General features: G+C 40.3%; 1 protein-coding gene and 1 long non-coding RNA gene across 5 annotated transcripts in view; one reads left to right on the top strand and one right to left on the bottom strand.

The window, feature by feature from the left end:
* Positions 1-21741, top strand: part of itpr2 (inositol 1,4,5-trisphosphate receptor, type 2) — a 67732-nt gene that overhangs the window by 14275 nt on the left and 31716 nt on the right. For all 4 annotated transcript variants that reach the window (XR_008570352.1, XR_008570351.1, XM_054775719.1 and 1 more), the window contains exons 15-37: positions 762-920; positions 2323-2495; positions 2955-3074; positions 3238-3420; positions 3537-3788; positions 3875-4022; positions 4992-5139; positions 5341-5528; positions 5598-5724; positions 5816-5873; positions 8102-8267; positions 8377-8544; positions 8676-8762; positions 8858-8983; positions 9074-9196; positions 9406-9606; positions 9934-10185; positions 11372-11497; positions 11582-11710; positions 12071-12185; positions 12374-12555; positions 13954-14096; positions 15081-15189. Coding sequence is in view for 2 of the 4 variants with exons in the window: in XM_054775719.1 (XP_054631694.1) it covers positions 762-920; positions 2323-2495; positions 2955-3074; positions 3238-3420; positions 3537-3788; positions 3875-4022; positions 4992-5139; positions 5341-5528; positions 5598-5724; positions 5816-5873; positions 8102-8267; positions 8377-8544; positions 8676-8762; positions 8858-8983; positions 9074-9196; positions 9406-9606; positions 9934-10185; positions 11372-11497; positions 11582-11710; positions 12071-12185; positions 12374-12555; positions 13954-14096; positions 15081-15189 (3483 nt within the window). In the remaining 2 variants the exon portion in view is untranslated. The remainder of the gene's footprint in view (positions 1-761; positions 921-2322; positions 2496-2954; positions 3075-3237; positions 3421-3536; positions 3789-3874; positions 4023-4991; positions 5140-5340; positions 5529-5597; positions 5725-5815; positions 5874-8101; positions 8268-8376; positions 8545-8675; positions 8763-8857; positions 8984-9073; positions 9197-9405; positions 9607-9933; positions 10186-11371; positions 11498-11581; positions 11711-12070; positions 12186-12373; positions 12556-13953; positions 14097-15080; positions 15190-21741) is intronic.
* On the bottom strand, positions 9109-20102 carry LOC129181062 (uncharacterized). Its single transcript, XR_008570353.1, has 4 exons — positions 19865-20102; positions 19651-19754; positions 18131-18228; positions 9109-18067 (listed from the first exon to the last, which is right to left on the bottom strand). It is a non-coding gene; the product is annotated as an uncharacterized LOC129181062 (long non-coding RNA).

Genomic DNA, 21741 nt, shown 5'->3' with positions numbered 1-21741 from the left:
TCACACTTAAATGTTTCAGATCATCAAATAAATTAAAATATTACACAACTGAACACAATAAAAGTTATTATTAAGGGAGAAAGGCCCTGTGTGGAAAAAGTGTGTGTATCTGTGTTTAAAACTGCTTTCAGGTCTCACTTCTAAATGCGCAAACCTCATTATCTGACGCGTTGGCATTGTTTAACACGAGAATACAACATTGTAACAACATTTCTAGGTCAGAAAAGAGGAAAAGCATAATAAGTCCCGTTTAATTAAATTAATCTTCTGGTGGGGCGGGGCACACAGCTAATATAACGGTACAACAAAATATTGTGACCATTGCGTGGTGCAGTGATGTTTCTCGTCAAGTGGAGGAGCCAGGTATATGTGAACGCGCTCGAGTTTGCAGTGACCAACAAGCACAATTTATACTCCAAACCAAAGTTGCAACTCTAAGATGCTCAAATGCGAAATGCAGAAAGAATTGCCTCACAACAAAAAACCCAGTTATGACCTCAAAAAATGCTTAGTGGCAGCAAAGCAACCGAATACTTAAAAATGTCTAAAGCCTTATAATCAACTCATTTTAGACAAAGAATAGAGGCAAACCATTTGCTTGCCATCAACAAAATCTAAATTTATGCAAAACATTGCTGAACAACAAGGAAGGAACTGAAAAAGTGTTTATATACACTGGTTCAGCTGTAGTATATAATAAAGCAATAGTTTGTAGATGCTCGAGTACAGTACGTTTATTCATTTAAGTGTCTGTTCCTCAGATTTTTGGCATCCTGAAAGCTCCATTCACAGACCTGGGTGATGGACCCATGTTGAAGTTGGAAGATTTGGGCGACCAGCGCTATTCCCACTTCAAGTACATGCTGAGACTCTGCTACAGAGTGCTGCGACACTCCCAGCAGGACTATCGGAAAAACCAGGCATGTCTTAAAGGAGGTCTTGCTGAATTCAGACGCAGGGGTCTAAGAATAAGACCTACTGCTTTTGCTTGAAGAATTCTGACTGTCCAGAAAATATTTTGCTGTACAAGTCACTACTTACACAGCTAATATCAGTTTTTAACAGGACAATTAATCATTTTTGTTCAATAATTAATCTAAGTCTGTGACCAGTTAAAGGCTCAGGAAGCTTTTGCAGTTCATTTGCTGATTAGATCTTGACTTGGTAGTTTACAATATTCAACTTCTTGACAATTTCTCAAAGATTATGAGAAAGTGAATGTAGGGTATTTATTAGCTCTAAGATATATTCATCAAAATTATTAAGAAACTAAGACAAAAATATTGAAATATTGCACTGTGTGTGTAGTGAAGCTATAGAATACAATCATTTAACTTTTTCTAATTGAACTACTGCAATAAATTAACTGCCCTGTGATCGGTCGACAACCGGTCCAGGGTGCACAACGTCTCTTTGCCAAAATCAGCTAGGATAGGCTCCAGCTTAGCGTGACCCTACCAGTATAGGGAATGAATGGAAATAAATTGACTTTTCAAATATATTCTAATTCATTCATATTAATATTAGTTGTGGAATTTTGAGGGACAAATTGCTGTCACATAACAAAATGCAGAAAAAGCGCCGGGAATACTTTCTGGATGCACTGTACTTATTTCCTTTCTAATATTTGTCTTGCATTTTCAGAAGTAATGGTGTAAATTTTGCCATGTAACAATAGATACATTTGGAGGCAAAAGAGCGGAAGCTGTCAAAGTACCAGCAGCTGGTTGAGCAATGCCTAAGAGCAGGGTGGAAGGCACGATGCGAGCCCATTGAAGTAGGGTGCAGGGGCTTTGCTGGCCGCTCATTGTGCAAGGTTTTCACACTACTTGGCATCACTGGGTCTGCAAAACGGAAAGCCATCAAGTCCACCATGGAGGCAGCAGAGAGAGCCTCCAGGTGGCTGTGGATTAGGAGGAGCGATCTGTGGGCCAATGCTACTGGGACACAAGCCAGGGAATGATCAACCCTAGGCTGGGTCACCTGAGTTAGGGCGTATGATGTTGAAACACCCGAAACGCCCGATGAACTCAGGAACATCACTGATGATGTGTCCCAGTGCATCTCACGATGTATCTTTCATTCATTCACATTTATTTATTTTCTAAATTTAGTGACACGTATGTGAAGGAAACAGATTTTTTAAATGTATTTAGTACAAGCCATTGGAGCAGTTTTTGATTGATGACCCAAATACATGTGTTATAATTAGATATAATGGATATGGTGGTTGTGTTTTTTTCCCCCCTTGTGTTCTTGGTCAACAATGAACAAAACTATAATTCTGGTGTACTATGCATCTATACTTTTTCTGCCACATAGGAGTATATAGCGAAGAAGTTCTCAATCATGCAGTCTCAAATTGGTTATGAGATTCTGGCCGAGGATACCATCACTGCTCTGCTGCACAACAACCGCAAGCTTCTGGAAAAGCACATCACAGCGAAAGAGATTGAGACATTTGTCAGCCTTCTAAGACGCAACAGAGAGCCCAGGTTATATATACTGTATTTACATCCCACACATGACCACCAGGCAAAATACAAAACAAACTCACATTGCCTGTGAAGTAGAAGTCATGCATGCTCTTGATGAGGATAGGATTCTTTTTCCTTTTACTAGTTTATGCGCAACCATTTTAGTAATATTGTACAGTGGAACCTCATAGGTGGACCACAAACACTTTTATGACCGTGTTTCCTATTTGGAGACAATTTTCCTCATACAAAACTATGACAAAAAGAATATTTGGATCTGTTCTGATTTGCCACAACGTTGCCATCATAACAGCCTTGTTAATTGTTCAGGCTCTTTTAAGTAACATTTTGAACTGATACAAGTGTAAAAATAAGTCAAGGTGCCTTGCATGGAGGCCAAACATGGCTCATGTTATGGTGTCCTTTTTTTTTTTTTTTACTTTACTGTAAAACTCCATTTGTGGTCTGTTCTTCCAGATTCCTGGATTATCTGTCAGATCTCTGTGTGTCCAATAAGACCGCCATCCCCGTCACACAGGAGCTCATTTGCAAATTTGTGCTCAACCCTGCCAATGCAGATATCCTCATCCAGACCAAGTGAGTGTTGTATTGTGGTATTTTTGCTTAAATCATTCTTGCGGCTGACATATTTCTCTAGTATGTAAATATTTTATCTCCTTTTACAATAGACATTTTCCTCAAATAAAGCAGCTTAGTGTATTTTTCTAATAACGTCTCTTTGTCACACTCTCGCTTCCAGACTAATCCCTAATACTGACACCCCCCTGGAGTCATCTCTGATGCAGGAGGACGGGGAGGAAGAGGAGGTTTGGCTTTACTGGATCGACAGCCATAAGGAGCCTCATGGCAAATCTATCCGCCACCTTGCTCAGGATGCTAAGGGCAATCATAAGATGGATGTAGATATCATTACTTACTACAGGTGGCCTTACTGCTGTTACTTCCTTAATGCGCTAAAACATTTTTGCCGTATGGCAAAAATGCTGAAAAAAATAATGAGAGCTTTTTTAAAATCTCTTATTAATTTCCTCTTGTCAGGTATCAGCTGAACTTGTTTGCAAAAATGTGCCTGGACCGTCAGTATCTGGCCATCAATCAGATCTCCGCTCAGCTTCCTGTGGATCTTATCTTGCGCTGCATGTTTGATGACTGCCTGCCCTACAATTTAAGAGCCTCCTTCTGTCGCCTTATGCTACATATGCATGTGGACCGTGACCCACAAGAAGCTGTGGTTCCTGTGCGCTACGCACGCCTCTGGACGGAGATCCCCTCCAAGATCACCGTCCATGAGTGAGCATCTTCTGTTTATGATCACATGCCTTGGTGCAAGCATACAGTACTTCCTATCACGTGCAGATTATTGCGCTTCTATGCAGATTTGAATACGAGTCCGCAGATTCCTCGAGAGAAGAGATGAAGAGGAAATTTGCTCCCACAATGGAGTTTGTTGAAGAATACCTCAAAGATGTGGTCAGCCAGCCTTTTCCATTTGGGGAAAAAGAGAAGAATGAACTCACTCTTGAGGTAGAATAAGCCTGCAGTGTGCAGTACACTTGTCCACCCCTGATTCAGTTTTTGACTTTTGACACAAAATTGTTCCAATGTCTTCTGATTGTCCACTGTCATTATATACTAGCCCTTTTAAGGAACCATATACAATAATTTAAACTTAAAAAGGTGCCACACCAATCACTGTAAAGCAATAGAATCCAGTAATTTGTCTCAGCCAATCAGTAATAAAATATTTGTAATTTGTTCAATTTAGTGAAAGAAAAAAGTAGAGTCAAAGTTTTCAAACATCCCCGTTTTTGTATGATTTGGCTTTTGATTGAAATTTTCACAAAAATGTTGCCCTAGTTTCGACTGTTTCATGTGTCGCACAATATTGCACGTAGCCCGCTTGCCCTGTACTGCGGAATCAAGTTCCAAGTTGAGTCCAACTGCTAAATAACACGCCATGAGGCCAAAGAAAGTTGCCAGTGCCAGCCATTTGCTAAGCAAGGTGCGAAACACTATGAAATTAAAGATATAACTCATGGATATAACTCATAACTCAAGTACAAAGATGGCGTCCTTTCTGTCTTTGCCAACAAGAGTTCTGTAATAAAAGTGATGTTACATTTTCATGAATCCATGTAATTATAATTAATTGACATTGTTTGCTGCATGTTAAACTATAATTCTTTATTACATATATTTTTTATTAATATATTTGGGTGGCTGGAATGGATTAATTGGGTTTAAATTGCTTTCTTAGGTGGGAAATTGCTTTGGTTTTTGTATGTATTGGTTTTCTTCTGAACTTTTGGAACAAATTAATACCAAACCACATTGCCACTTTACATTATACAGGACTACAAGTGCTATTAATGTCAGTTTGAGCATTAAAACAACATGCACACGAGACATGCGACAACCTTTTCGTTGTATCATGGTTTCTCTTCCCTAATGTACATTGTTGAATGGTTTTGTTTTACCCTTCTCCCTCTTTAGGTGGTGAATCTGGCTCGTAACCTGGTCTACTTTGGATTCTATAGCTTTAGTGAGCTGCTGCGGCTCACGCGCACTCTACTGGCCATCCTGGATATTGTGCAGCACCCGCTCACTTTCATGAACAAGCTCAACAAAAGTCCAGAGGCTGGTGAGTGTTCTTACTTTAACAGTTGTAAATTTGTATTTATTTATATTTTAGCCTAATTAGGTGATCGTGTTTCAAATGACTACAAGTTTGAGACCTTGGGTAATATTCTGGTGACTGGGGGTGGCTGAAACAGGTCAACTGGGTGAACTAATACCAGACGCATGCACGAGTCCAAATGTGTGAAGCAATGATCTCCTCCAGGAAACAATGTCCTGCGCACAATTCACGGTGTTGGAGAAATGATGACCCAGATGGTGATGAGTCGAGGTGTGCCTCAAGGCATGCCTGACACGCCTCCCTCCCTGCGCTATGGCAAAGGACACATGTTGCCGGATAACGAGGACGTCATGGTTATGGACACAAAGCTGAAGATCATAGAGATCCTGCAAGTATGTGCTCTCACCTGAATGAACATATAGAGGTTTTTTTGTTTCATTTTTGCATTTTCTTCTTTTTAGTTCATCCTGAGTGTCAGGCTGGACTACAGGATCACTTATTTATTGTCTATCTACAAGAAGGAGTTTGGAGAAAAAAGTGTATCTGAGACCACTGCCTCGCAAGCTGACATGCACCTTATCGTGCCACGTGAGATTAGTTCAGATTTATTAGGGTTTATTAGGGATGAATGTACTTCCACACTTTGAATGCACCACTCTTCCCTTGGTTTTGTCTCCAGCGTCTGAGCCAGACATTGATGAGATTGCAACTAAAGCAGAGAGCATGTTTGCTGGGAGGTAGGCCAAATGTCCACTCTTTGACCAAATGCCCTCAAACATTCATTAACCTCCTGAGAATTGTTGCATTATTTTGCAATTGGTTGATTGTCTTGGGTGTAAACAATATGCCCCAATAATTTTTGGTCATAAAATGTCTTTATTTTGTATGCAATGTTCTTTGTAGTGGACAACAGTATCTCGTGCCAACTGAATAATCCATCAAGAATAATCCAAGACATTTGTAAATCAAACAGAAATTACTTACAATCTAAAGCAGTTTAAAGCTCAACTGTCAGATATTTTTTTTTAATTCCATTTTTATTAGGGATGCTCCAATCAGGGTTTTATGCTGCCAATTTCGATCATCCAGGACTAAAATCGTCCGATACCGATACATGGCATGGCTTAATTATACTTTTTTTTTGTTTATTTATGATGAGTGCTATTGGCCAGGAGTGCCAGGGGGTCTAAAAAATGGGTAATTATAATTTTTTATTCCACAAATTCCAATAATTCCTGCCTGCACCCCTGGTACTGGCTATATGATATGAGGTAGGCTGGTCATCTTGTCCAATGATGTCAATTATTTTTGGGGTTATTTGCTTAGCCTTCTGACTGTCACGCACTTACAACAACACATGGCTGCGTTAGCTACCGTTTGACTGATGATTACACCGTGAGCCTTGAAAAGTCACCATACGCCGTCAAGTGTTTGTTCTTCAAATGCCGTATTAAGTTAAACATTTTTAAAGTGCTACCCCCACAAGATAGTTTTCGTGGCATGTGTTGCCAGCTAAGTTCCACACGGCAGACATGATTGTTGTTGTTTTGGCACGCTTGCAAAGTGTGAAGGAAAGTAGGAGGAAGACGCTACCCAGGGCTTTTAGTTAGGGCAAGACGGTACACTGCATGCAGGGATCGCTACGGGCTGCAGTACTAGCCACAGGTGATCGGCATTGAAAAGCATTTATTGGCACTTGCCAATCACGTGATTTTTCATGGAAATCAGCCGATATTGATTGGTGGCCGATCGATTGGAGCATCCGTAATTTTTATACACTAAGTCCTCTACTAACGAACGTCCGACGTGCGAACACTCGTAGATACGAACACAAGCCGACTGGTCTATTTTTTTCATGTGTTTTGCCTCATAAGCCCATAATTATTTATATTTAAGTCCATATTTCACATGCTTGACCAGTACAGGGCCCTGTGACACTGCTAATGGGACCAACAGGCGCTTAAGACCAGTGGGAGGAGACTGAAGAAAAGCTAAATTTTAGCTGTACATGCAACCCAAAACAGCTTGTGATTAAAGTTTATGAAGAATTAATAGGCCTGCTTATAATTCTACACCACCCACGGAACACTACCTCTTTTGGAAGAGTCTAACGTCGACGATTTGTCCTTTTTTCAATATTTCCGCCTCCTCCACCACCAACGACTTGTGCTCGACCACTCCTCTTCAAAGGTAAATAACATTTATCATTACGTATTATTATATAATTTTTATGATTGTTTTTTTCATTAAGTATCCTCGTTTAATATTACTACTGCATCCAAACTCATATTTACATACATATGCATATACTGTACAGTATATGTATACATGTACATGTAGTACCTATATAATTGGTAATATTACCTTTTCCCCTACTTAAGAACGATTCGACTTAAGAACGGTCGTCTGGAACCAATTGTGTTCGTTAGTTGGGGACTTAGTGTACTTATTTTAACTTTGGATATGGGGAAAAAAGCATTGAAAACCATCACTTGAATTTGTCATCTTACAAAGAACACTAAAATCATCACACAGCAACTTAACACTCAAAAGGTAGCTAAGAAATATACAAGTTTAAAATTAAAAAAACAACTATTTAACAGATTCCCATCTTGCATTTTGGGAGAGAGGGAGGGTGCAACCCTCTGGGCTTTTCTGGCTGCCTCTAGTGGATAGCTGATGACTCATTGCAGTGCCCCTGCAGCCATGTCCAATGAAATGCTTTGCTGGAACGAATGATGCATGATGGGATGCCGTTAAAATAGTTGGAAATATCTGGAAATCCAAGGATGTCCTTTCCTCAGCACAACAGCTTTTATTCTTGTCAACCTTTGCAACCTGTGAAATGCTTGTCCCTTACAAAGAACAGAAATGCATTTCTGGGTCTCAGGAGGTTAAAACAGAGTATGAAAATACTTTTTGTCATTGTCATCGAAACCTAAACTATAGCTGGTGTGCATCCCAGCTCTGAATTAAGTGCAGTGGAGCTCGATGATGAGGGTGGTCGAACATTTCTGAGGGTTCTGATCCATCTCATGATGCAAGACTATCCACCACTGGTGTCAGGCTCACTGCAGCTCATCTTCAAACACTTCAGTCAGAGAGCTGAGGTGCTGCAGGCCTTCAAACAGGTACACAACAGTTAGTTAATTAGAATGTTAAGGTAAATGAGTTCTTCAATGGTTGTTGTAATGGTAATAATGCTGCTTCCTTTCTCGTGTGTGTCTGCCTGGTTTTCAGGTCCAGTTGTTGGTGTCAGAACAAGATGTAGAGAACTACAAGCAGATAAAGGCCGACCTCGACCAACTGCGGCTAACTGTTGAAAAATCAGAGCTGTGGGTGGAGAAGAACGGAGTCTACAACAACGAAGATCTTGGTGTTAGGGAAGCCAAAGAACAACATATAGAGGTGCTTTAATATCATTTAATGGCATCCCAAACTTAGTTGAATCGTTCATAATACATTTTCTTGAGTTAGACAAAGGTGTATTTGTGCCAATTTAATGGTGTTCATTGTTGACATTCTTTGTGTCTTGCCAGGAGACCGGACTGAGCACGGTGCATGACGGAGACCATAAACCTCAGATTGACAGCAACAAAGAAAACAACTACAGCATTGTCAAAGAGGCAAGTTTCACGCTGGTCTTTGACATTAGCCTCATCCGATGTCAAGATTTTATCTCGTGGTTGTCAACAGAGTGTTCTGTGTTTCTCATATGCAGATCCTATTACGGCTGTGTAAGTTGTGTTACCATGGTAAAAAGATTCGCACTCAGCAGCAGAGGCTTTTGAAGAACATGGGGGCTCATACTGTGGTGCTGGACCTGCTGCAAGTCCCCTTTGAGAAAGTGAGCTATTAGGGAGCCAAGTGACTTATCTCAGTTGAAACTACCTGACCTTCTCTGCCATCACCTCTCCTTTTAATTGTTCTTATCCAGAGTGATGAGAAGATGAATGAGATCATGACCCTGGCACACACATTTCTGCAGAACTTCTGCAGAGGGAATCATCAGAACCAATTTCTGCTCCATAAACACCTCAATCTCTTCCTCACTCCGGGGGTATGATCTCGATTGACACGAGTCACTTTTAGGAAGGCACGCCTTCGAAGAGCAAATATTTTTCATCTGTACAATGTAACCGCAGTTAGTTATCCTTAGAGGCCAAATATTAACATACTGTAAGATTATTACTTTTTTAATGGCCTGTATTAATGTGACTCCCCTATCTTTTCTAAATAGACTGAAACATGCCTCTTGTTTCTCAACAGTTGCTAGAAGCTGAAACGATGCGTCACATCTTTATGAATTACTACCAGCTGTGCAATGAGATCAGCGACCGCGTTGTTCATCATTTTGTCCACTGCATTGAAACGCATGGGCGCCACGTTCTGTACTTGAAGTTCCTGCAAACAATTGTGAAAGCTGAAGGGAAGTATGTGAAGAAATGTCAGGACAAAGTCATGACAGAGGTGAGAGATCTATCCATCTGCTAATACTATTTTCCTGACGTCCCATATTTTCCCGGTGACTTGTATAGAGCTAATGTTATATAAATGACTGATCTGTATTTAGATATTTTGTGAACAAAGAAAAACAGCACCATCTGTTGGGACACTGCCTACAAAATGTATATTGCTGAACAGATGGTTAAGCAGAATCTTGCTGTGTACATTTTAATAATTCACATTTGTTACTACAAATGTTTATATTGGAAATACACTTACAAAATGTACAGGTCGAGATTAATGGTAGAGGAAAGTGCAGTCAAAGCCTGATCTTTATTGTTCTTTTTACAGCTGGTGAACGGAGGTGAGGATGTCCTGGTGTTCTACAATGACCGCTCCTCGTTTCCAGTCCTGCTGCAGATGATGGGCTCTGAGCGTGAGCGCACGGATGAGGATGGAGCTCTGGCTTATCACAACACGCTTGTCGAGCTGCTTGCTGCCTGCACTGAGGGCAAAAACGTCTACACGGAACTGAAATGTAACTCTCTGCTTCCGCTGGATGATATTGTCAAAGTTGTCACCGATGTCAATTGCATCCCAGAGGTAAAGGATACACTGTTGAATTCCACCAGACACTTTAGGATACGTCACATTCCTATTTGTTTGTCTGCCTGATGCAGAACACGGATCACCGTTTTTTGGGGGATTATGCGAACAAACATTTTTTGTCAGCATGCGAATGTTTTATATATACACATGCACTTTGATGAAGCTGTGACATTGTTTTCTCACTGATTTTGTGTCATTTTTTGTAGTTTATTATTGACCTGACCTTATTCTAGAAACCTGATTTATTTCTTTAAAAAAACTCCCTACATTATTCTTACCCTGGCCAAATTCTGAGTTAGTGATTTTTATTTGGTGAACGTATCTTGTAGCTGGACATGACATTAGAATATATTTTGATTAGGGTTGTCAAATGATTTAAAAATGTAATCAGATTAGTCACCGTTTTTAAATGCATCAGTTATGATTGATCACCATTAGCAACTATGTCTGAAATATGCCCATTTTTGCTGTATTTAATTAACAGATAAATGACAGGACAGGATTATATATGTTTGTATGTATGGACAGCTCCAAATGATCTGAATATGTCAATCAAGCTAAAAGATACCACACAAGGCTAAAAAAACATATTTGTCTAACACTAGTCTCTTTAATAGTAGCAGAACATTTGATTGATTCACACATAATAAACCGTGTTATTATGAGGAATTGGGGTTGCGTTCAGACATCACGTAATTTAAGGTAAATATACTTGTTTTCAGTGTATTTTCCAGCATTCTTAAATGTAGCAAATTGCACATCCGAAGTGTTCTTATCACGCACTTCGTAAGCGTTACAAACAAAGTGCATGATAAGAATATCCACTTCATGTTTTTCTTTATCTTCTTGTTTATTTACACAAAGCCGTTTTTGTGATTTTTGGATTGTCCCTGATGAATGGACTAGAGATGTGTGAGTTGGAGATACATACAGTATATGGTGTTGGAATTGTACTGCTGTTGATGTGTTCAGGTCAGAATAAAGTTCTAAAAGAGCGTTACATTGTGCGGGGACGCTCCACTGTGCTTTTGTCTGCCATCATAACAGAGAGGCGTGCTTGCTCTGGTGCGCATGCGTTAATTGCTCTAAAAAATGTACTTAATTGAGTGACAGTCGCCTGTTTAATATTAAATATTTGTATCTAGCCTTACATTTTTTAATTCTTTTTTTTTCCCCACAGGTGAAAACTGCATATGTGAACTTTGTCAATCACTGCTATGTAGACACAGAGGTGGAAATGAAAGAGATCTATACCTCCAATCACATCTGGAAACTGTTCGACAACATCCTGGTTGATATGTCCAGAGTAAGGCCTCAGATTTAAAGTCACAATTCTTCTACAGCATGCTCAGAGAAACTACCACTTAAAGAATATTCTTGGTGTATCTAGGTGTGTAATACCACCACAGACCGGAACCATGCTGATTTGGCCCTTGAGAAGTATGTGACGGAGACAGTGATGGCCATCATCACAGGATTTTTTAGTTCACCATTTTCTGTCAACCACTCCAACCTTCAGGTATATTTTTTTCCAGACATAAACTCATCAAGCGCATGATTAATTCATATATAACTGTCAGTACAATCTGAATAAAAGCAATCTGCCAACACAAAGAAACAATGTTGTTATAGTAGTTTGCTGTGGTGTAAAACTGCTCACTTTTCTATAATAAGCATTTTGTTCAATGATTAATTGTGTCAATTAAAACTTTAGTTTGTGTGTCTGTTTTTGAAGGGAGGCTCTTTCAGTGATTCTTATTTAAATTGCCCTTTGTTTAAAGCAGTTACATGAGGTGTTTTGCTTGACATTTTGTGCATTACTTGAATTTCTAATCCATGGGTTCACTGACTGAGGTTCCATGTCTTCACTTTGTCACAGACAAACCAATCTATCTTCATTAAGCTGCTCCAGTCAGCTTTCAGGCTCTACAGCTGCACATGGGTCACTCAGAAGGCAAATATTGAGAACTGCATCAAAACTCTTGCTGATGTTGGTAAGTGATGCTACTCTCAGTCAGTCTATTGATTACAAAAACAGCACAGCATCACAAACAGAATGGCATTTTTTGGTTTTTATTTGCCCAGTATTGTTTTTTTAAAAATCACTATTCCTGCGTGAATGGTTCAGTTCCACTCATCCCTCCTCAGTTACTTAGCCCACCAATTCTCCATGTCTCCTCAGCCAAAGCACGGGCAATAGCTATCCCGGTTGACCTGGATAGTCAGGTCAACACCCTATCTCTAAAGGCTCATAGCAACATGGTTCAGCGGGCAGCAAAGGATTGGAGGATCTCTGCCCGCACCCGGCCCCGCAAGGAGAACCTCGGTGGTCCTGACTACAAGACTATAATTGAGAAGTTGCAGGTATTAATTTACTACATAAAGTGCATTAAATGCCCTAAAGGTCATACAATTTTGACGTGTGGGACAAAATTAGGCTTTCTTCGAATAAGGATTTTTTTTTTGTAATTTGTTAGATTTTGTCAATAGCCCACTAATCGTAATATGTTTTTTTTTAGCACAGCTAATGGGGATCCCTACAAATAAACAGATCTCATTTGTGACTTTTTCCACCTCAAACAAAAAGGCTAAAACACTCACATATACAAGTAAACATGGCATGTGTGCACAGCAGTACCTTTAATTGAATTAGTGACACAAAAAGCGAGATGAACAAATCCGAATCACAGTCTCTTTCGGCAAGTGAGCATATCACACATCAGAAAAGAGCACATAAAATAGAAACACCATAGTTTGAAAAACAACAACTTGCCAAAACTCAGTGAGCAGCCTAATCTCTTGGATTGCAATCCACAGTCGGGATATAAAATGAAGTTGGTGTAACAGCCTTACCTGTTTTAAATGATACGTCAGTTGGTTGTTGTCGTGTGAAATGTAACAAGTACCGCTTAACTTTCTTGGGGTCATTTTTAACCTTTCCCAAATACCTATAATATAATGTATTTTTGGAATGTTGGAGGAAGCCAGAAAACCCAGAGAAAACCCACAGTGGCCACACCCCATGTAGTCAGAATGGTACAATCTTGATCACATGACATTTTCATATGATTCGACTGAGAGGTTGGTAGTAGAATCAGACTCCGCCGAATTGAATTGTCGCATAGAGATCAAGTGAAAACATTGTCATCCCTTCTCGCACCCCCTTCAACAGTAGTATCTGATTTGACAATGCACAGGTTTTACCTGACAGTGTCGCTTTACAAAATGTTTGAAATTGGAATACTGCAGTGTGCAAGGGCCCCCCCGGTTTGGGACACAATGATCAGATGTATTGAACTAAGAGTTACTTCAGCATAGGAAACATAAAAAAAAAATATGTAAAATATCGAATATGGTTTTCACTCCATATCAAAAGTGGAATTTCAGTTAAAGTAAAAAAACGAATGCCCAATTTGCCTGTTTGCGTACATTTTCCGGTTAACGTACAATATGGCACACATCGTGTTATTAATACAATGTGTGAGTCCAACTGTGTGCTTAATGTATTTTTTATCACAAAATGTCCTATTAGCTTGCTATTAGACGTTTTTGGCTTTCTTGAACGCATTAATTGGATTTACATTTCTTATGGGGAAAATGTATTCTGTTAGAGTCCGTTTTGGTTTGAGTTGAGTCTTCAGGAACGGATTAATGATGCCAACCAAGGTTCCACTGTACTAATCTGTGTTTCTTTGTATACGTGTGTGTGTGTGTGTGTGTGTGTGTGTGTGTGTGTGTGTGTGTGTGTGTGTGCGTGCGCAGGGAGTCGTGTCCCATCTAGAGGAGCAATTCAGTCCAAAGGTTCAGGCGGAGTTTTCGGTGTTGGTCGATGTCCTCCACAGCCCTGAGCTGCTGTTTCCAGAGGCCGCTCGCCTACGATGTGAGAGTGGAGCTTTCATGTCAAAGTAAGTTGCTAACAATGTGTAGCTAATATATGATGTCACAAGATATAATGGGGGCTGAACAGTGGTCTAGTGGTTAGCATGTTGGCCACACCGTCAAAGTCAGGAGATTGGGAAGACCTGGGTTCGAATCTCTGTTGGGCATTTCTGTGTGGAGTTTGCATGTTCTCCCCGTGCGTGCATGGGTTTTTTCCGAGTACTCCGGTTTCCTCCCACATTCCAAAAACATGCATGTTAGGTTCATTGGTGACTCTAAATTGTCCATAGGTATGAATGTGAGTGTGAATGGTTGTCTATATGTGCCCTGCCATTGGCTGGCGACCAGTCCAGGGTGTACCCTGTCTGTCGCCCGAAGTCAGCTGGGATAAGCTCCAGCATGCCCCCGTGACCCTAAAGAGGAGAAGCGGCATAGAAAATAGATGGATGTGTGTTTCTTTTTGCAAGTTGAGGACATTACATAACTGTACCATTAGTCGTGACATTGGTACAGTACCTAGAAAGGGGAAGCTTGAGAAACAATTTAATTGCTCAGTTGTTGGACTCACTGATGGACTTTGTTCAGTATTGATTTTATAATTGCTTTACAGGGACCACCCTTTGATTGCAACACTTTGGTAGTTTATATCCAGTATGCATAATGTATTGAATTGTTGTAGAAATATACAGTCAAACCTTGAATCTCCCCAGTTTTGCTTCGGGTTTTGTCGGTTTTTGTCTGACATTTTGAAACTAATGAATAACGAAAGTCGAGGTACCGCTGTACATACAGCATATGCCATCAAAATAAGAATTACAAAACTGCTATTGGAGGATAGGCACACACATATTGGGTGGTTTGGGAGAAAATACCTATTACCACCATTGTTCATTCTGACATGAATTGTTTTGTTCAGAAATTGTATGATGGATCATGAAACCTAATGTACTCTTTTTCTGGCCTCTCTGTACACAAACATCTGATACAACCATTTATGATTGCTCTGACAGGCTGATCAAACACACCAAGAAGCTTATGGACAAAGAGGAAAAGCTTTGCATCAAGATTCTGCAGACACTTCGAGAGATGCTGGACAAGAAGGAATGGTTTCAGGAGTCGGTGAGTGGTTGACACACAGACACAAAACCCTTGTAATGGGGTGAAAGTATCTCAAGGTTTCTTCTGGGTTTAGCCTTGTTTGGAAAGTGCCGGCAGTGCTACGCTGCTACTGGCAACGCTTATTCTCTCCCATGTCTCTCAGCCAAGAAACTCCCTCATTTGTATGCAGTGGGCTTTTCTGAGTTACATAAGGAAAAGAGTCACTTGAGGACACAGCCTGAGAGGGAGACGAGGGGAGGTGGTGGAGAATGAGGGGCGAGCTCTGGACAAACAAATCAGTACTGCAGAGGGTGAAAGGAGGACCCGTCTTGCTTTTTTAACCAGGGGTTTTGGGGAGTAAATAACGATGTGATTGATAGAAGCTATGACCATTGGTTGGAAAGTCAGAGTGTTAGCACCAAAGTCACTTGGTTACCACCTTCAAGAGGATTACCATAGATGTAGGGAAGTGTGTGTGTGTGTGTGTGTGTGTGTGTGTGTGTGTGTGTGTGTGTGTGTGTGTGTGTGTGTGTGATGCTGCTGCTCCTCTCAGGGCAGATGATATTTTCTTCGGGACACAAACTCGTGTTGACATTTGCTACTATTCTCTGTATAGTCTCTGTATATAAGAATCTGACTTTGGCCCACAAGGTTGAATGTTCAGAAGTGAATGGATAAGTACTTTAAGATCGTGCTGTGGCCTAGCCTTTCTCCAGACCTTAATTTCATTGAAAATATGTGGAGGGAAATGAAGTTGCCAAGAGACAGCCTCAAAACCTTCAAGATTTAGAGTCTTTGTGAAGAGAAGTGGACCTAAATCCCTCCTGATGACCAACTACAAGACACATCTGGCCTCTGTGATTGCCGACTACACGACATTTACTAAGTACCAAGTCATGTTTTACTTGAGGATGAAACACTTATTTCACTCGAATGCAAATTAACATTAATATTCTGTCTTAAAATTTACCAAAAATCAGCAAGGGATCAAATAATTATTTCTCCCACTTTATAAACGAGACTACTGATGGAGCCTTTTTTTTTTTTTTTTTTTACACTAGGTCCGATTCAAAGTAGATAGTCAAAAGTTGCCCAGTGCATTCAAGAAGCTAGACAGTGCAGCAGGGTAAATGTCAGTTTGTGTAGGTGTGTGTGTTCAAGCATGTCTCTGTGGCCTCTCTGTCATATCCCTGTAGCCCTGAGCGTGGAGCTGCAGCCTCACAGCCGCACAGAAGAAGGGAGGGAGCGCAAGAAGTTGATGGAAATAATGAGAAAGAGACAGACAAAAACAGACAGGGTGAGGGAGACGGAGTGACAGCATTAGCATTAGAGGCTGGTGGCTCCCCTGGGGTGCAATGAGTTGGTGGGGGGGAAAGAGAGAGAGACCGAGGAGGAAGACGGCGAGGCAGCCATGTGAGAAGACATGTGAGCGGAAGAGTGGGGGGAAAAAAAATGTGTAGCGGCTGCAGAGTGATTGGAGAGAAGCAGTGTCTGCTCAGTCCATGAGGAGAGAGGGCAGGGGTTGTACTTACGTAACAGCCTGCAGTGGCTGAGCCAACGTCACGTGGACTATCGCGTTCTCACTCACACCCACCCCTCCCTCCTTCATCTCTCTTCTCTGTCTGCTCGTGCTCTTCCTCCCTTACTTCCTTCTGGCTTTGTCTCAATCTATCACTTTCTGGGTGCCCACCTGGGTTGTTTTTGTGTCTCTCTGCTGTGTCTACATGATGTCTCAACACTGATCAGTCAGCAGGGAAACCTCTGCACAAGTCCCCGTGGAGACATATGGCCAACTTTCTAAATGTTTCCAGGTGGCTTGGGAGAAGGGGACCCAGTATTCAATTAAAACGTGATGAGCATACATGTAGTTCATTATTATAGTATAATCATACATTTTCTATTTTGAATTAGATCCCTTTTTGTTGAAATATTTCTAAATAAAAATGGGATTGTTTGAATGTAGTTGTAGCATGTTAGAGCTGTGTGACAATAGCATATGTGTTTTTATATATGTACTAGGGGTGTCACGAAACACCCAACTCACCCAAGACGAGACGATGCATGAGATCGGATCGTCAAAACGAGATTTTAACATAAATTTTAAGAAAAGTACAATGAAAAAATATGACTGGACAAACAACCTTTTTTTTTTTGTTTAACCAAATCACAAAACAATGCTGGTGTGTTTTGAATTTGATATTATTGTCAACACTTTTTGAGACAAAACTAAACTACTACTACTAAACCACTGTTATAATATACTGGATAATAATAATAATATTAATAAATAATAATAATACTTGTCTTTACCTATTTACGTCAGGGCTGCCCAGCTGTCCTTTGATATTTATCATAAAAAAAAACCAAAACAGTTTATAATAAAAAAAAAAAAAACATTTACATATTAGGGCTGACAAAGTGAATGCGTTAACGGGAATTTCTTTTAACAGCACTTTTTTTTTTTTGACGCGTGATTAACATGCGCACGTCCTGTTTGACCCACAACCCACAACGTAGTTTGAGGAAACGCAGTGGTGGATGTGGAGCCGCAAGCGGGAACAAATACTGAGCAGAAATGAACAAAGAAAAGGCTATTTTGAATGGTAAGTTTAGCTTTAAAGTCCTAGCAGATAGCTCTCTCCACAACACTAAGCAATTTATTGCAAACAACCATTAAAATAGGCTGGTCAAAAATTTAAGACCATACCTCGACAAACCCCGAACGCCCCCCAAAATAGAAATAAAATGTTCAAAAAAGGACTCAGTAATGAGTAGATGCACCATTCTTGTTAATCGCATCAAAAATTGGTTAGAGAATGCTGGCTGCCAGTGTTTCCAGGAGGCTCGTGGGAATGTTGCTCCAGGTGGTGAAGATTTCTTCACGGACGACATCCACTGTCTGGAATTGATGTCCCTTTTTGTAAACATCCCTTGCCATCCATCCCCAAATGTTCTTACTTACATTTAGATCAGGGGAACATGCAGGATGCCCCAAAAGAGTGACTTTATTTCTCTGGAAGATGTCCTTTGCCAGACGGCATTGTGAACTGCAGCGTTCTTCTGTTGGAAAAAACACTCATTACCACACAGACAAGGGCCTTCAGTCATGGGGGATGCCCCCTGCAACACATCCACATAGCAACCTGCCGTCTGACGCCCCTGCACAATCTGAAGCGTCATTGTTCCAATGAAGGAAAAAGCATCATGATGGCACCCCCTTCACTGTGCTGTGTGGAAAGCATCTCAGTTGGGATCTCCTTGTCATGCCGGTAACGTTGGAATCCCGTGAAGATTACATTTTTTCCTCATAAGAGGAAAAAAACCTTTCTTCCACCCTTCAATGTCCCACTTATGGTGCGCATATGCAAATTGCAAGTGGGCAATTTTGTGGTGATGAAGGAAACGAGGCCTTTTGAAGACGTGTTTTGTTCTCAAAACCCTTCTTTCACCGTTTGATTTTATTGGACTGTACTCGGCACCAGTAACAATCTTCATTTGGGCCGAGGATAGTCCCGTGTCTTGGTGGACAGCTCAACAATCAAACCATGTTCAAATACAGAAAGCATTTTTGCCTTTGCCATCAAGAGATCATGCCATGTGTGCATACCTGACAGAAAATGACATTGAATCCACTTTTTTGCCAGGATTTTGACTTTTAAAGGCTATGGTTTTAAGGTTTTGATCAGCTGATTAACTTTTAATGGTTGTTTGCAATAAATTGCTTGCTCAAAATTTTTTTGTCTCACTCCCATTTCTTTTTTTTTGCATTTTGAAGCTCTGCTTAGAACCTCCTTAAGATCCAAAAGTGCAAAATGTAAATTCTTGCAATTTTTCAACTGATCTTAAAATTTTGACCAGGAGTGTATTATGAAAATAATTTCATAATATTACGATATAAAACATAACGTATGAGGGGAAAAAAGCTAACTATTTGTATAAAAAAAAAGAGAAAAAGAACCAAAACAAAATAATGTAAAAAGGAAGTTCACACATCTCAGCATATCTACATGGTTTGGTTTAAAAAATGTAAAAGTAATTTTGATTTTTCAGTATGCAGCCCTCAATGGAAAAAAAGTTTGAACACCGCTGTTCTATGGTTCCTTTCAAACTGTCATGGTTTGGTTGTGGTATGTCAGATAATATCGATCAAATGTCTTTTTTGGAAGAATGATATTCACTCAAAATATCTCCTTAAATTGCATTCAATTGCTTAATTTCTTGGTATTTATGTATATGTGTTTATGTTTCTTATGTTCTTATTCTTTCTTGTGTTTTTCTTTCTTTTCCTTGGGAGAATGAACAGAATAAGATTTTCATTGCATGGTATAACTGCTGTTTTACCATGCACATGACAATAAAACTCTCTTGAATCTCTTGAATCTTGAATTCAAGTGCTATTTTGTTCACTGCGACCTGGTGGATTGTCCTGACAATGCCCTCTTCTTTACAGAGTGTTAAAGTATATTAATTTTAGCCACTCACCCATTTTGCTCGTCTTTCTTTTTTCTTTCACACTCCCTGTCAGTCACACTGTTTGTTCTCATTCCTCCCCCTCTTTTTTTCTCACTTGCCAAGTTTAACACCACCTGCCCAAGGCAAAGCAGATTTACAGATTACCACCCTCTCAATGCTAAGCACATCACACACACACATATATGATAAGCTGGCTCAGACACATGCACAGTCACATACATACTCTCAGATATGCAGTGTTGTATTGGCTGTCCCAGTGTGAGCTCATCCTGCTGGGGTTGTGTATCTCCCAATGGCACTGGTGGAGCATGGCTACATGGCTTAAATTCGTCCATACAGAGTGTGATGGGCAGGTGGGGAGGGGCATGGATGACTTGACGTGCTTTGACCTTTACCTGATTTATTTATCTGATGCCCCAGCCATCCGAGCCCAGTCAGAAGGTAAAAGTCAGTAACCTTAAACTCGGTGACCCCCTCAACACCTGAACAAGACGTTTTAATTAAAGGCCAAAAATGCTAACAATGAAAGTCCTAGTCAGTCTTCATGGCTCGAGAAAGGTCGACCTTGATCCATCAGTCAGGTGTCTGTTAGCGTGTTAGGGTGTATTATGTTGTAGTTTCCATGGTGACAAGAGGCACATGTTGTTTGTCTGGCCTGACCGTGACTGTGCAGAAGACGTGTGTGTGTGTGTGTGTGTGTGTGTGTGGTTGGAGAAATGCCTCCAGAGCTGCCCAAGTTGTGGAGGAACGATTTCATAAAAGATGCAAGATCTATCTTAGGGTCGCGATGAATGAGAGGAATTGTTATTTGTATAAATGTTTTGACACAGCTCATTTTGTGCTATTCATAACTTAATGCATTCGAGTGGGGCCACTAAGCACATGAGAAGCAAAATGAGGAGTTTGGTGAATTGTGGTATGCTGCTACATGTATCACCTTTCAGTCTAATTCCATTTTAAGTGTAAACATATTGTTGGAGCATAGCTACAGAATGCTGGCAAATAAAATAACATAAATTACCATGCAGTAGACAATTTGGTGTTGACCGTGCAATGTTTCTTGAAACAGTCAGGACTCTGTGTTCATTTTCTGAGCTTTTGGCAGGTGGTGCTATTAAGCCAACAGTGTCTTTCTGTCCCTAATAATGAGCGTGCACTCGCTCTCACCGTTTCTCTGTGCCAGCACTTTTTTCCGCATTTGGCACATGCTGTGTGACATCATCATAATGTCCTCTTACATAATTTGTGTGGCATCAATCCAGCCTTTGTGTCCCTCTGTGATATCTCACCCATGACAAAGATCATCACACTTTCAGGTGAAAATATTTACCCTGAGTGTTATTTACTTACGTTTGTACCCTCAGCCCTACTAATTGACTGAAAGGTAAAACCTTTTATATCCGATAAAGTAGCATAGCAAGAGACCTTGTGTCAGACGAGTTGGGAAAGCAACACAAATCTGCCATATATTCTTGTTGTTTATACCTGTATTTAGGTATTATATGAAACAACACACCCAAAACCTGTTTTCAATGTCTCAGTCTGTCCAATTTAATATGGTTAAGAAATCACATGGAAGCCTCCAGCTAACAGTTGGCCTTCTTGAAGGTTTGTTGCTGCTGTGGTTCTAGAGAACATCCTTCAAGCACTATCACCAATTGCTCTCACATGTGGGCCTAATTTGTTTTGCTGATATGCTTGTTTGCTGGATAAAAACATTTTCAGTGCCATGACAGGACAGTGCAAAAACATTGTAACTGGGGGCATGTGATGAGTATGCAGCTTTTCATGAGATCTCAGGAAGGAGTGGGTTCTTTCAGTTCTTCACAAAACTATGCACAAAAACACACCCTGTGATCTTTTGACTAGTGCGTTGTCTTTCATTCACTCAGACAGATCATATACATGACACACTGGCAAATAGAATAGTGTATTTCCCCAACTAATCACGTCCAGTTTCCATGTCTCAATTAATTGTTGGATGTCTTGTCCACCTGAAACATCTACTGTAAGTACCTCTTCCCATGTAGACGCCACTTTTTTTCCCTTTGGAAAAATACAGTTATTTTAACTAAACATTTTTGTCCACACACTGACATT

This window comes from Dunckerocampus dactyliophorus, chromosome 5, assembly GCF_027744805.1.
Source record: "Dunckerocampus dactyliophorus isolate RoL2022-P2 chromosome 5, RoL_Ddac_1.1, whole genome shotgun sequence".
NCBI lineage: Eukaryota > Metazoa > Chordata > Actinopteri > Syngnathiformes > Syngnathidae > Dunckerocampus > Dunckerocampus dactyliophorus.
This window is presented reverse-complemented; position numbering and strand designations above follow the sequence as displayed.